At 45.8% G+C, this 11775-nt stretch overlaps 1 protein-coding gene across 3 annotated transcripts in view; it reads right to left on the reverse strand.

The window, feature by feature from the left end:
* Positions 1–396: 396 nt before the first annotated feature.
* Positions 397–11775, reverse strand: part of GARNL3 (GTPase activating Rap/RanGAP domain-like 3) — a 179250-nt gene continuing 167871 nt past the window's right edge. For all 3 annotated transcript variants that reach the window (XM_011988461.1, XM_011988456.1, XM_011988469.1), the window contains 6 exons: positions 10467–10574; positions 8870–8988; positions 6703–6841; positions 4913–5128; positions 3277–3403; positions 397–972 (listed from right to left, as the gene is read on the reverse strand). In XM_011988461.1, coding sequence (XP_011843851.1) covers positions 801–972; positions 3277–3403; positions 4913–5128; positions 6703–6841; positions 8870–8988; positions 10467–10574 — 881 coding nt within the window. In that variant the 3' untranslated portion in view covers positions 397–800. The remainder of the gene's footprint in view (positions 973–3276; positions 3404–4912; positions 5129–6702; positions 6842–8869; positions 8989–10466; positions 10575–11775) is intronic.

Raw genomic sequence — 11775 nt, forward strand, 5'->3', positions numbered from 1 at the left:
TTTGAGACAGGGTCTCCCTCTGTTGCCCAGTCAGGAGTACAGTGGTGCGATCTTAGCTCACTGCAGCCTTGAACTCCTGGGCTCAAGTGATCCTTCCACCTTGGCCTCTCAAAGCACTGGGATTACAATGAGAATACTTTTAACCACACGGAGTAGCTGTTCTCTTGTTACATTATTGCAGAGTAACAATAAAACCACACAAAATAATCTGAAGACTTTTGACAAGCTCCTATGCCTTAATATTTTTCATGAGATGCAGGGAAGAAGGAGGAGCTTCTAAGATCTAGCCATTCAGCTTTTCTCAAAAGTCTACAGGCAGGAATGCAGCTGGTTCCAATCACAGTGAACTGAAACAGCAACTGGGGCCAAAGGTGCAGAAAGAAAACTTACTTATAATAAAGTTAAAAAGCAATGACTTTTCTTTATAAAAGAAACACATTATGTGACATAAATCAAAACTCTAATGAAAAAATTTTCCATCTAAGTATATAAAATATGAGAAGGTTGCAGTAAATAAGAATGAATATTTTTGATTTATTCAAAGTTTCAATCTAAAACCTCAATGAAATCTACCACCTTTATTACAAGGGGACTGATGGTTCCTGAACAGAAAGAAACAAAGGTCAGGAAAGATGGCACCGGACATTGGAGAGGGAACTGGCCGAGTGTGCAGAAGGTTTGGTCCAATAGATCACTGACAGGCTAAAAGCCACATTTTGTTGAGAAATGACAGCAGAACTGTTTAAAGAGTATAAATCTCCATAAGAAAACTAAAGATGGCAAATGAGATTTGAACTCTGTTACTTCAAGTCAATAATGTCTTCATCGGAGAAAGCCGTGAGCTGGAAGGGGCTGCTGCTGGAGACCGGGCTGCCCTCTCTGTCTGCAACAGGGTCCTGGTCAGAGCTGGTTGAGTGCCCCTCAGGGTTGGCTTCGGAAGTAGAAGCACTTTCCAAGGAGCCTGATGGGATCCTAGAAGAGACAAGTCACTGTAAGAGGATCTGTGGGAGTATTGCGGAACTGGGACTATTTTTTTCTGGCAATTTCCTGTTCATCTGAGCTCATGAGCTTGGCTCCCCAAACCCTCACTGTTATGTGGTAGAGGTGGGGAAGTGCTGGAATGCCACCCCCATCACCTCAGGGGGTTGTGAGGATTAAAGGCCGAGTGTGTGACACATGGAAGGTGTTTGTGAGGCATTATTTACCTACCTTTCTAAAGTGCAAATCTAGATAATGTCACCCTGCCTAAAACCCTCCCATGGGTGCCTAGGGCCAGAGGATCAGGCTGAAACTCATAACCAAGGTTCCGGGACTGGGCCTGTGACCCCTCCAGCCTTCCAGGGCACCCGTGACTCCCTCTGTTTCCTCCAGCTTCTCAGGACTCTTCTCAATAGCTGCATATTAATTTGACCAAAATTAGTTTCCACTTCTCAGGGACAAATACTCATTGGCCTGCAAAAGCCCACCTGACCCAACTGCTGCCCACTCTCGGCCTCACACGGTTCCTGGCTCCGTTCTCAACGCTCAAGTCTGTCCACTCTTCCTCCTGCCTTTTAACTGGCCATGCTAGGCCTGCTGCAGGGCCCTTGCCCTGAGGTCGTTGCTGTCAGAAGGGCTGTTCCCCTAGCTTCTTACCATTCATTCCAAGCCCAGCCCAATGCTACTTCCTCAAAAAGCTTTCCTTGAGCTCTCTCTCAGAGTAGACCTTCTCTGAGAAGGTCTACTCAGAGACCCTGTCTCTTCTTTTTCATTTCTTTATAGCACTTGTCACTATTTGAAATGATTTTATTTGATACTTGTTTACAGGTTTGCTGTCTGTTTTCCCACACTAGAATGCAAAGTCCCTGAGGGCAGGGGCCTTGTTAGGTTATGACTTATGAGAGGAGGCTCAGCCTCCCCTGATGTTTGAGACCCTCCCTGCCCCAGGTGTGGGCTGGATGGCAACCCCTTGTTACACATCACCTGCCACGCTGGAATGCAGTAATTGTCTGGACCCTTGTTGGTCTTTGCCACTGGCCTGGGAACCCCTTGAAGGCACAGGTGGGGGCTTAGTCCTTTCCATATCTTAACACATTCTGGGGTGCTCCAAGAATGTATGTTGAGTGAATGAATGAAGCTTGGACATATGAACTTATCACTTTCCACACTGAAGCATGTGTGATGTTGCTTGAAGGACAACAGAGATCTTATACGACAAATCAGCGTGACTTAATTACTATTCACTGACATGTGATGCTGAGCTGGCATTCAGATAGGCTGGACTGTGTATGTGCTACCAGTACTGCATTCCTGCATAGAGAGCACCTATTTCTCTGCAGTCTTACTGTTTTGTTTTGTTTTTTTTTTGAGACGGGGTCTTGCTCTGTTACCCAGGCTGGAGTGCAGTGGTGTGATCATGGCTCACGGCAGCCTTGACCTCCCAGAAGGAGGTGATCTTCCCACCTTAGCCTCCCAAGTAACTGGGACTACAGGCACACACCACCAGATCCAGCTAATTTTTTTTTTTTTTTTTTTGTAGAGATGGGTCTTGCCGTATTGCCCAGGCTGGGATTGAACTCTTGGGCTCAAGTGACCTTCCCTTCTCAGCCTCCCAAAGTGTTGGGATTACAGGCATAAGCCACCATGCCTAGCAGGCATTTTTATTTTAAAAACTCTCTGTTGATCTGGTGAGGAAAAAGTCTCTCTCTCTCCATATATATACACATATATAAAATATAAAAATATACATATATAAAGTATAAATATATATATATAAAAATATATATATCTTGCTCTGTTGCCCAGGCTGGAGTGCAGTGGCATGATTTTGGCTGACTGCAGCCTCCGCCTCTCACGTTGAAGCGATTCTTCTGCCTCAACCTCCCAAGCAGCTGGGACCACAGGGATGTGCCACCACGCCTGGCTAATTTTTGTATTTTTAGTAGAGACGGGGTTTCACTGTGTTGGCCAGCCTAGTCTCGAACTCCTGACCTCGGGTGATCCGCCCGCCTCGGCCTCCCAAAGTGCTGGGATTAAAGGCATGAGCCACCGCGCCCGGCCTGGTCTCAATATATTTGAATGAGCATTTGACTGCTGGTATGTGTGCCCATTTGTCTAGATCCCTCCCCGGCAGGCCTGAGGGTCTGGGTACCCTCAGAGAGGAGCAGGCTGCTGGCCCTCTGCTGTAGCTGCCAAAGGGGCCACTAGTGGCATCATCAATCCACAGAAGGGGCCTCCTGGGCAGTGCTGTGACTCACAGGTCCACCACCCTGAGCAGGGGCCTCTCCGTCTCTTTACCTGTCACTGCTAGATGACCTCACTGCCCCTGGCTTGGGGCCTCCTTGGCTTTCTTCTAACCGCTTCCGGGGTTTTGATTTGGCCTTTGGCGCTCCTTCTGACTTGGGTCCACCTTCATCCGAGAGGCCTGGATTGAGAATCATAGGTCAGAGGGTCACTACCACAGGGCTGCCACGGAGACAGAAAAGACCCTTATTTTTTCTTGGTTGGGAACTGGTGCATTGTTGTGCTAGAGTCAGGAAGAAAGATGATAGAATATATATTTTCAAATTATTGGTTTTCTTGTTGGTAGAAGGTTTTTATTTTCTAATTATAAAGTATACACACATTGCAAAAAAATTAGAGACTCAAAGAGCCTAATGAGGAGAGATCATCTATAGTCCTACCGCTGATAACCCTGTAATTCTCTAATTCAGAGGTTCCGTTTTGCAAAAGCTCAGTGGTTTGTAAACAGTGGTGGGCAGATCAAGCTTTGATATGGAAGACTGTGTTAAAAATAGCAATACATTTATTTTAAAAACACAGTGGAAGGCACCAACTTGAAAAACCAATGGACTTTGTTAGTGTCAAGGCCTGCCCTGTCAGGTGGCCTGAATCCCCTCCTCCAGTTGTTCAGGAAATATTACTGCAGTGCAGGGATGTGCTCAGGCCACCTGTCACGCAGATCCCAATCTAAATTTTCAAACCAGTTTTTATTGGTTTATCATGTCACTTTCATTTTTCCTTATTTTGTTTCCACAAATCTGAACAAAAAGGTTTCTAACAGTTTAACCTTTTCACACTTATCAGGGGCTTTATGTTTCTCTGGTTTGGCCTCTCATCTTTTTTTTTTTTTAAAGACAGGGTGTCTCTGTCACCCAGGCTGGAGTGCAGTGGTGTCACCATGGCTCCCTGTACCCTTGACCTCCTGGACTCAATTGATTCTCTTGCCTCAGCTTCTTGAGTAGCTGGGACTATAGGCGCATGTCACTATGGCTGACTAATTTTTTTGTATTTTTTGTAGAGATGGGGTTTCACCATTTTACCCAGGCTGGTCTTGAACTCCTGAATTCAAGTGATCTCCTGCCTCAGCCTCTCCCAAAATGCTGGGATAACAGGTGTGAACCCAGTGCCATATTTATACTGAGAGAAAAGAGCTCAACATGTATCTTTCATCTGTTCCATCCACAGACCTGCCCCCACTGTCTAGGGCTGGGAGAAGTAATAAGGGAACTGAACACACACGTGTAAAAACATGGTACATTTCCACTTTGGGATATACCAACATAAAATGTTGCCTGAGGACTGTGGGATATAAATCCTTCTAGACACCTTTCTAGGAAATCATATATAGATTGGTACTTTTATTTTTAAAAATGGTATCAGACTAGACATAGTGTTTTATAAACTGCCCATTTCCCCCCTTCACATGGCTTGGGCAGCTTTCCACACCAATAAATATAGATCAACAACATCACTGTTGGTGGCTACACTATAGTGTATTCCTTGGTATAGATGTATTAGAACTTACTTATAAATCCCTTCTTAAAAGGAAAGTTTCCTTTTAAACTCATTGTTTTTGAGGACAATTCATATCCAAAGATAAAACCAGCTGGTCTGTTCACAGACAGTGGAAACCAGGATTGAGAACCATTACCCAGTAGTTCCCTGCGGGTCCTGCTTGCTATTTCTTTGATCTCCATGCGAGACAGGGACAAGGAGTGCGTGACAGGAATGGCAGCGAGGCCCACACTGATGGGAGTGGGTGGGGTGATGACCTTGGAGACTAAGGGCGACTTCAGAGGTCGCTCGATGCTTCTGCCCACGAGGTTTCTAAGTGGAATCTTGTACAGATTTTTTGATTGAATTTCACCTGAAATGTGATTTCAAAAAGAACATCAGAACTTTAACAAAAGTTCATATTATTTACAAGAGAGTAATCTCTTGTTCCTTAACATAGCATGAAGGAAGACTTTATGTCACACACTGATCTGTAATGTCCCACTGGGAGGGCTGGCCGGGAGCACTAATTTGAGGGTGCCTGATGGCTCTGCATTTTCTAAAGCATTTTCATGTGTAAATTAGGTAAAATGCACTCGTGACTGCACAGGAAAAAAGACTAGACAAGAAAAGCAAAAAGCTGCCCTGCTTGGGAAATTCTGTGCTTTCTCTTAACTGTGTGCAGTAAAGACGAGTGATGTGGTAAGAATTTATGAAAAGCGGTGTGTTCAAAGCAATGAGGTAACCACAGCAGAGGCCTCTGGGGTTTGCAGGCAAAGCCAGATAGAGTGAAAGACTGCATGTGCTAAGGAATGTCTAGGCTTGATGACTCTATTCTTTTAGCTATCAAAACCCACTACTGTTAACAGCCCTGAAGGAAAAATAACTGCTGTTGCAAGTTGGAAACTCTATAGCCTTTAACTCCCTTCTTCCCGCTGAAACTTTTTTTTTTTTTTTTTTTTTTTTGAGAGAAGGTCTTGTTCTGTTGCTCAGGCTGGAGTGCAATGATGCAGTCATACAATCATGACTTACTGCAGCCTTGACCTCCCAGGCTCAAGTGAACCTCCCACCTCAGCCTCCTGAGTAGCTGGGACCACAGGTACATGCCACGACAGCCAGCTAATTTAATTTTAGTTTTTGTAGAGACAGGGTCTCACTCTGTTGCCCAGGCCAGAGTGCAGAAGTGCAATCCCGGCTCAATGCAGCCTTGACCTCCGGTGCTCAGGTGATCCTCCCAACTCAGCCTCCCAAGTAGCTGGGACTACAGGCACATGTCACCACGCCCAGCTAGTTTTTGTATTTTTTTTTTTTTTTTAGAGACAGGGTTTTGCCCTGTCTTGCCCAGCTGGTCTTAAACTCCTGGGCTCAAGCGATCCATCTGCCTCAGCCCGCCAAAGTGCTGGGATTACACGTGTGAGCCACAGTGCCTAGCCCAGTTTGTTTGTTTATTTATTTATTTTTACAATGGAGTTTTGTTGTTATCACAAGGTTTCTTAAGAACACAACCAATGTATTCAGACTGCAATATTTCTTTTTTTTTTTTTTTTAGACGGATTCTCACTCTGTTGCCCAGGCTGGAACAATCTCGGCTCACGGCAACCCCCACCTCCCAGGTTCAAGCGATTCTCCTGCTTCAGCCTCCCAAGTAGCTGGGATTACAGGTGCATGCCACCACGCCTGGCTAATTTTTGTATTTTTAGTAGAGATGGGGTTTCACCATGTTGGTCAGGCTGGTGTTGAACTCCTGGCCTCCGGTGATCTGCCCGCCTCGGCTTCCCAAAGTGCTGGGATTATAGGCGTTAGCCACCACACTTGGCTGGTTTCTTTTTTTAATGGCTTTACATAGTAACTTCTTTAAGCAGTAATCACATGTAGATATTAGACAATGAACTAGAGAAATTAGAGTGGATTACAGATATTAATCAAACAGTAAAACTTGGACATTACCTTCCCCCAGGGAAGAAGGAAATACTGGAGTATCTCGGCCCGGGGGTGTCTGAGGAGAATTGCCGGCACTGGCCCCCTTGGAGCTGCCTCCAGATGAGACCTCATTCACAGCTGCAGTTGCTGTGAAGTATATATCCGACTAGAAAGAAAGAGAGAGCATTACCGGGCTGCCTGGTGTTTTGGGCCTTGCATCCACTGGCCCTCCTGCCATCACTGCAAACCCTCCAACTGGTCCCCATCCTTGGAGCATGCAGAGAAGTGCGGGATGCCGGGGCGAGGGATGGAGGGAGCCTTCCGGAGGAAAGCCCAGCGTGGCTAGTTACACTTTTCCGGAGTATTCCACTCCCCGCCACTTTTCCTCATCTATTTGTTGATCCACAATAGAAAATAGTCAATGTTCCACCACACATCTTCTGCAATCACAAACACAGCACACACTTCCCTAACAGGAATCTCAGGCACCTGGAGTGTTAGAATGGGAAAGATCTTAGGGATTCGGTTAGGCCCATTTGGCAGATGGGGAAACGGATTATTCATTCACTGATCCAGCAGATACTCAGGCACACCCGTGATGCGCCGGCGCTGGTGCTGACAGCAGTGGTGTGCTGGATGTGATTTATGAGATCCAATTTTCAGGAATTTTGCAAACTGGCTGTTAAACACACATGATTAGAAATAAAATTATACAAACCTAAATAAACAAAGGCCCTAAATATCCAAATTCAACCATTCCTAATTATTTGACTGTGCTTACTATTACATCTGCTCTGGAGTTATTGATACCAACAGTGTCTGTGGGGCTTGGGGGAGAGATACTGCACCATGGGGGATAATGCACGTCTCCCCAACACCACCTGCAGTGGCGTCTCACTGGGAGCTTGAAATCAATCATGGAGGGACTCTTTACACCATGGAATCCAGCGAGGACTATCAGTTCCACTTTGATTTGTTTTGTTGATTGTCTATACTTACAGTGATGCAGAAAGTACTACTAATGAACAAGAAATGTGGAAGTGTGTTTAGTCGGGTACAGAAGCTGAAAGAAGTTTCAGTTTAATGACTATAAGTTGTATGAGGTTGAAAAATAGTTTTATAGCAGATTACCTATCAGATTAAAATTACAAAAAAATGCGTGGATTGAGATATAACTCCAAGTGTAAAATAATGGTTGAAATGCAACTGTAGACTGGCTATGGATATAAGAATTCAGCAAATATTAACAAAAGCATTTTGTAAGAACCAATTGGCTAAGTGGATTTTTATGATAAACAGCATTGTATATTTATCATTTGTAAATTGTAAGCTATTTACAATCAATGAATGTACACACATATAATACATACATGCACATATGTACACATATCATACATATATGTACATATGTGCACACACGTTTTCCAGAGCACTGGGGGACCGAAGCACTGAGCACACCACTGGTGCTATGACAGTGAGTAAGACAGCATGGCCCCTGCTCTCACAGAACCATCAGGGCAGCAGCAAAGATGAACAAATAAGCAGTCACCTACCACCAAATGTGATGGATGTCAGGACCAGGGAAGGGAACAGGGGACACAGCGGGGGAGCCAGCCCAGTCTGGCAGGGCTGGGGAGGACTTTCTGGGCCTGACTCAGGGGAGGGGACTAGAACAAGAACCCCCAGAGTATGTGCCAGTGACAAAAGACATCTTGGAAGGCATCTCTGTTCCTGCATCCCTCCGTTTTGCCCTAGCTCTTGGTTATGAGGCATGGATTAATCAATTAGCCATGTTTCATAGGCTATGAATTCAAATTGAGGACAGAGGGTGGGAAAGGAAGAAAGATTGCAAGCTCTGACTTTTCTAGACTTGGACTGTCCTCCAGGGCAGCAGTGACGTGAATAACTGACCCAGTCTCTGATCAGGGATATCTCTTTTCAGCTAAGTGCTCCCCAGCGGCCACCAGCACTGACTGACTATTAACAAAGCTGAGGAGTGTTCTGAAAGCCCACAGAAATCACACACGAAAACCCAACAGATCAGTCTGGTTTCAGGCTTTCCATCTCGCGCTGGCATTCTGACACAGGTCTTCATCAGCCTAACTTGACAAGAGGCGGCTTCTGTGCTCACCTGAAATCCCACAGTGCTGGGGCCCGCCAAACCCCTCAGAGAGAAAATCTCAGTCCTACTCACCCTGGAGGCCACGAGCTGCAGCTGTGGCACGACTGCGGTGTGGACCAGGTTCCCGTTCACCACCAGGCGGATCTCCATGGAGTCGGTGGTGAAGGCCAGGAGATACGGGAAAGCACAGACTGCAAGGGAACAGGAGTGTCACCTCCCAGTTGCTAGCTTGGTGGCTGCGGACGGGCTGTGACTCATAGTCACGCTCACTTCTCTAGAAACTTCCATCTCTCATTCCTCTGGTTGCTTTTCTCCTTCCTTCACATGTGCACGTGGCCCTGATCCTAAGGTAGCCTTGGCTCCCAAGATAGCCTCCCCTTGGTTGCCACACTCCGCCTCCCAGGAGGTGCGCACCGTCACCATGCTTGCTGCCATTTTCCCCTATGGAAACCCCATTGCCTGATCTTCCAGTGAGGCAGCTCACTTGCCAAAGTCCTGTGGGGAGTCCCTTCTGTTGTTCAGATACCAGCCTGACATTCTCTCTGCAGGCCCAGGCCATCCTGCCTGGGACACTTCCCTTTGGTCGCTCTTCAAGGCCCAGCCCTGGAGGAGCCCTCAGTGCTCCTCACTCCTCCCCTGTGCTCCTCCTGCTGCACGTCTGAGCAGGGGCTGCATCTTATTCCTCACCGGCCCTCACAGTGTCCCTCAAGATCAATGGGTTTGCTGAGTTATTTGTTAAGGGCTGGCCCCTCTGCTTGAAATGATTTGAATGACACACTGGCTTCCAGGTGCTGTGCCTGCCCTGGCTGCCCTGTGGCACACCTCTTTCTTCCTGGCACTTCGTGTCGTTCCCTCCTTCAGGCTCTCTCTGCACTCTTTCCGTGGATGAGCTCATCTGCTCTCCTGGCTTTCCTGGTGACTCTGCCGACCACATCTATGCCTCTGGCCGTGACTTTCAAGCCCCTCCAGTAACGGTTCAAAACCTCCCTTTCCTGTCTACCAGATCTAATCTGTCATCAAGTCTGACTGGTCCTCCCAGGATCTTAGATCGGTCCCTCTGTCCTCCTCTGAAAATGCTGTCCTGTGGACCTATTAACACATAGCTTTATTGTGAGGACAAAAGAAAGAACTGGAACATTCTTGGCTCTGATCTGACTCCCAAAACGCAATGGCCAGTTGTGGATCTTGAATCACAAACACAAAGCATCACTGCTCACGTCTGACATTTTAGTGGCAGGCAGGTACCTGAGTTTCTATGAAACATATACCACAGGTGCTAAAAGCACTGTGCTTCTCCCTGAGGTCAGCCAGCATTTTGAGGCTGGAGACCGTACACTTGAATTTTAGAAAAACGAAAGTGAGGCCCAGAAATGAACTGAGGTGCTGAAATGATAACCAAGTACTGAAAAATGACATTTAATTGCTCTCAAATGCATACATGCTCAGGCACTGAGAGAAACTAGGAAGAACAGTAGAAGACAATAGTCCCAAAAGGGGAACAAAAAGAAAAAAAAATGACAAAGAAAAAGAACGCTCTGAATACTAATCATATGCATGTAATTTATGGCAATTTCGCAGTAAGCCAGTGATTTGCTTACATAGGATTTGCTTACAACAGTTCAGACATACCTATGAAGGGGGAAAGCGTTATGATAAAGATTTTTCTTACCAATTGCACAGGGAGCCTGGTTCCAACAGAACTGGAAATCTGACGCAGAGGGTTGAACCAAAAAAGAGCCACCATTAAAGGGGCAAACCTTTTTATAGATGCAACTGTCTGCAATGAAAACAACAGCAACTCATTTTTGTTAGAGACAACACTTAAATGACTGTAATTAAATAAATGAAAAACAGGCAACAAGAATAGTATCCTATCTGCTAGTTCTTTATAAATAGCCAGTATGAATACTGCCAAGATGCTGGATACTTAGGGTCAAAGGCCTAAGTATCTGAACCGTCTGAGCCAGAATAATATTACTACTACAAGTAATAAGAGCTGCTGTTTTGGGAGAATTTACTATGTGCCAGGCACTGAGCTTGAAAGCCATTATCCCATTTAATCTGTAGAAAGTAGAAAGATTATCCCATTTAATCTTCACAAAGTAGATACCATTATTACACTCACTTTACAGATGAGAAAACTGAGGTTAGGAGAGGCGAAGTAGTTTGTCCAAAGTCTCACAAGTACTGTGTGGGGGAAGCAGGGTTTGGACACAGGTCTGCGTGACTGCAGAGCCCGTGTGCTTCATGCCTATGCCCTACTGTCCCCCACACTTGTGAACGGTCAAGAAAGGACACCTGACGGCAGCCCCTGGCTGGAGAATGCCCTCCTGCAAGGCGGATCACACCTTGAGCCTCATTCAGGACAAGGGTGGTGGGAGCCAGATACCCCCCCTGCAAACATTTTATTATTATTCAAGAGGACTTGAAGCCATATGCCTGTATCCTCTTGCTGAACCTCAACCAGTACTAGATTAAGACAAGGTTCATTCAAGTACATTGTTCCTGGCCTGCTGCAAGCTCTAAACACAAGTCCATGTGGTTCAGACCCTCTTAGAGTGAGAAAGTCCATGGAGAAACAAAGCCCCCATTTATTACAGAAGTTCATCACATTTTAAAAATTTAAATTAAAAAAAATTTTTTTTAAGAGACAGAGTCTTGTTCTGTCACACAGGCTGGAGTGCAGTGGTGTGATTACAGCTGATCGCAGCCTCCCCATCCCAGGCTAAAGTGAGCCTCCTACTTTAAATCCCCCAGTAGCTGGGACTACAGGTGCACACTGGCACGTCCAGCTATTTTTTTTTTTTTTTTTTCAGTAGAGACAAGGTCTCGCTATGTTGCCTAGGCTGGTCCAACTCCTGAGCTCAAGCAATCCTCTCGCCTTGGCCTCCCAAACCATCATGTTTTAGCCATGCATTTCTTTCTCAATGAAAGACCGAGTTATTGTTGTTGTTGTTGTTATTATTATTATTATTATT

This window comes from Mandrillus leucophaeus, unplaced genomic scaffold (genome assembly GCF_000951045.1).
Source record: "Mandrillus leucophaeus isolate KB7577 unplaced genomic scaffold, Mleu.le_1.0 Scaffold109, whole genome shotgun sequence".
Classification (NCBI taxonomy): domain Eukaryota; kingdom Metazoa; phylum Chordata; class Mammalia; order Primates; family Cercopithecidae; genus Mandrillus; species Mandrillus leucophaeus.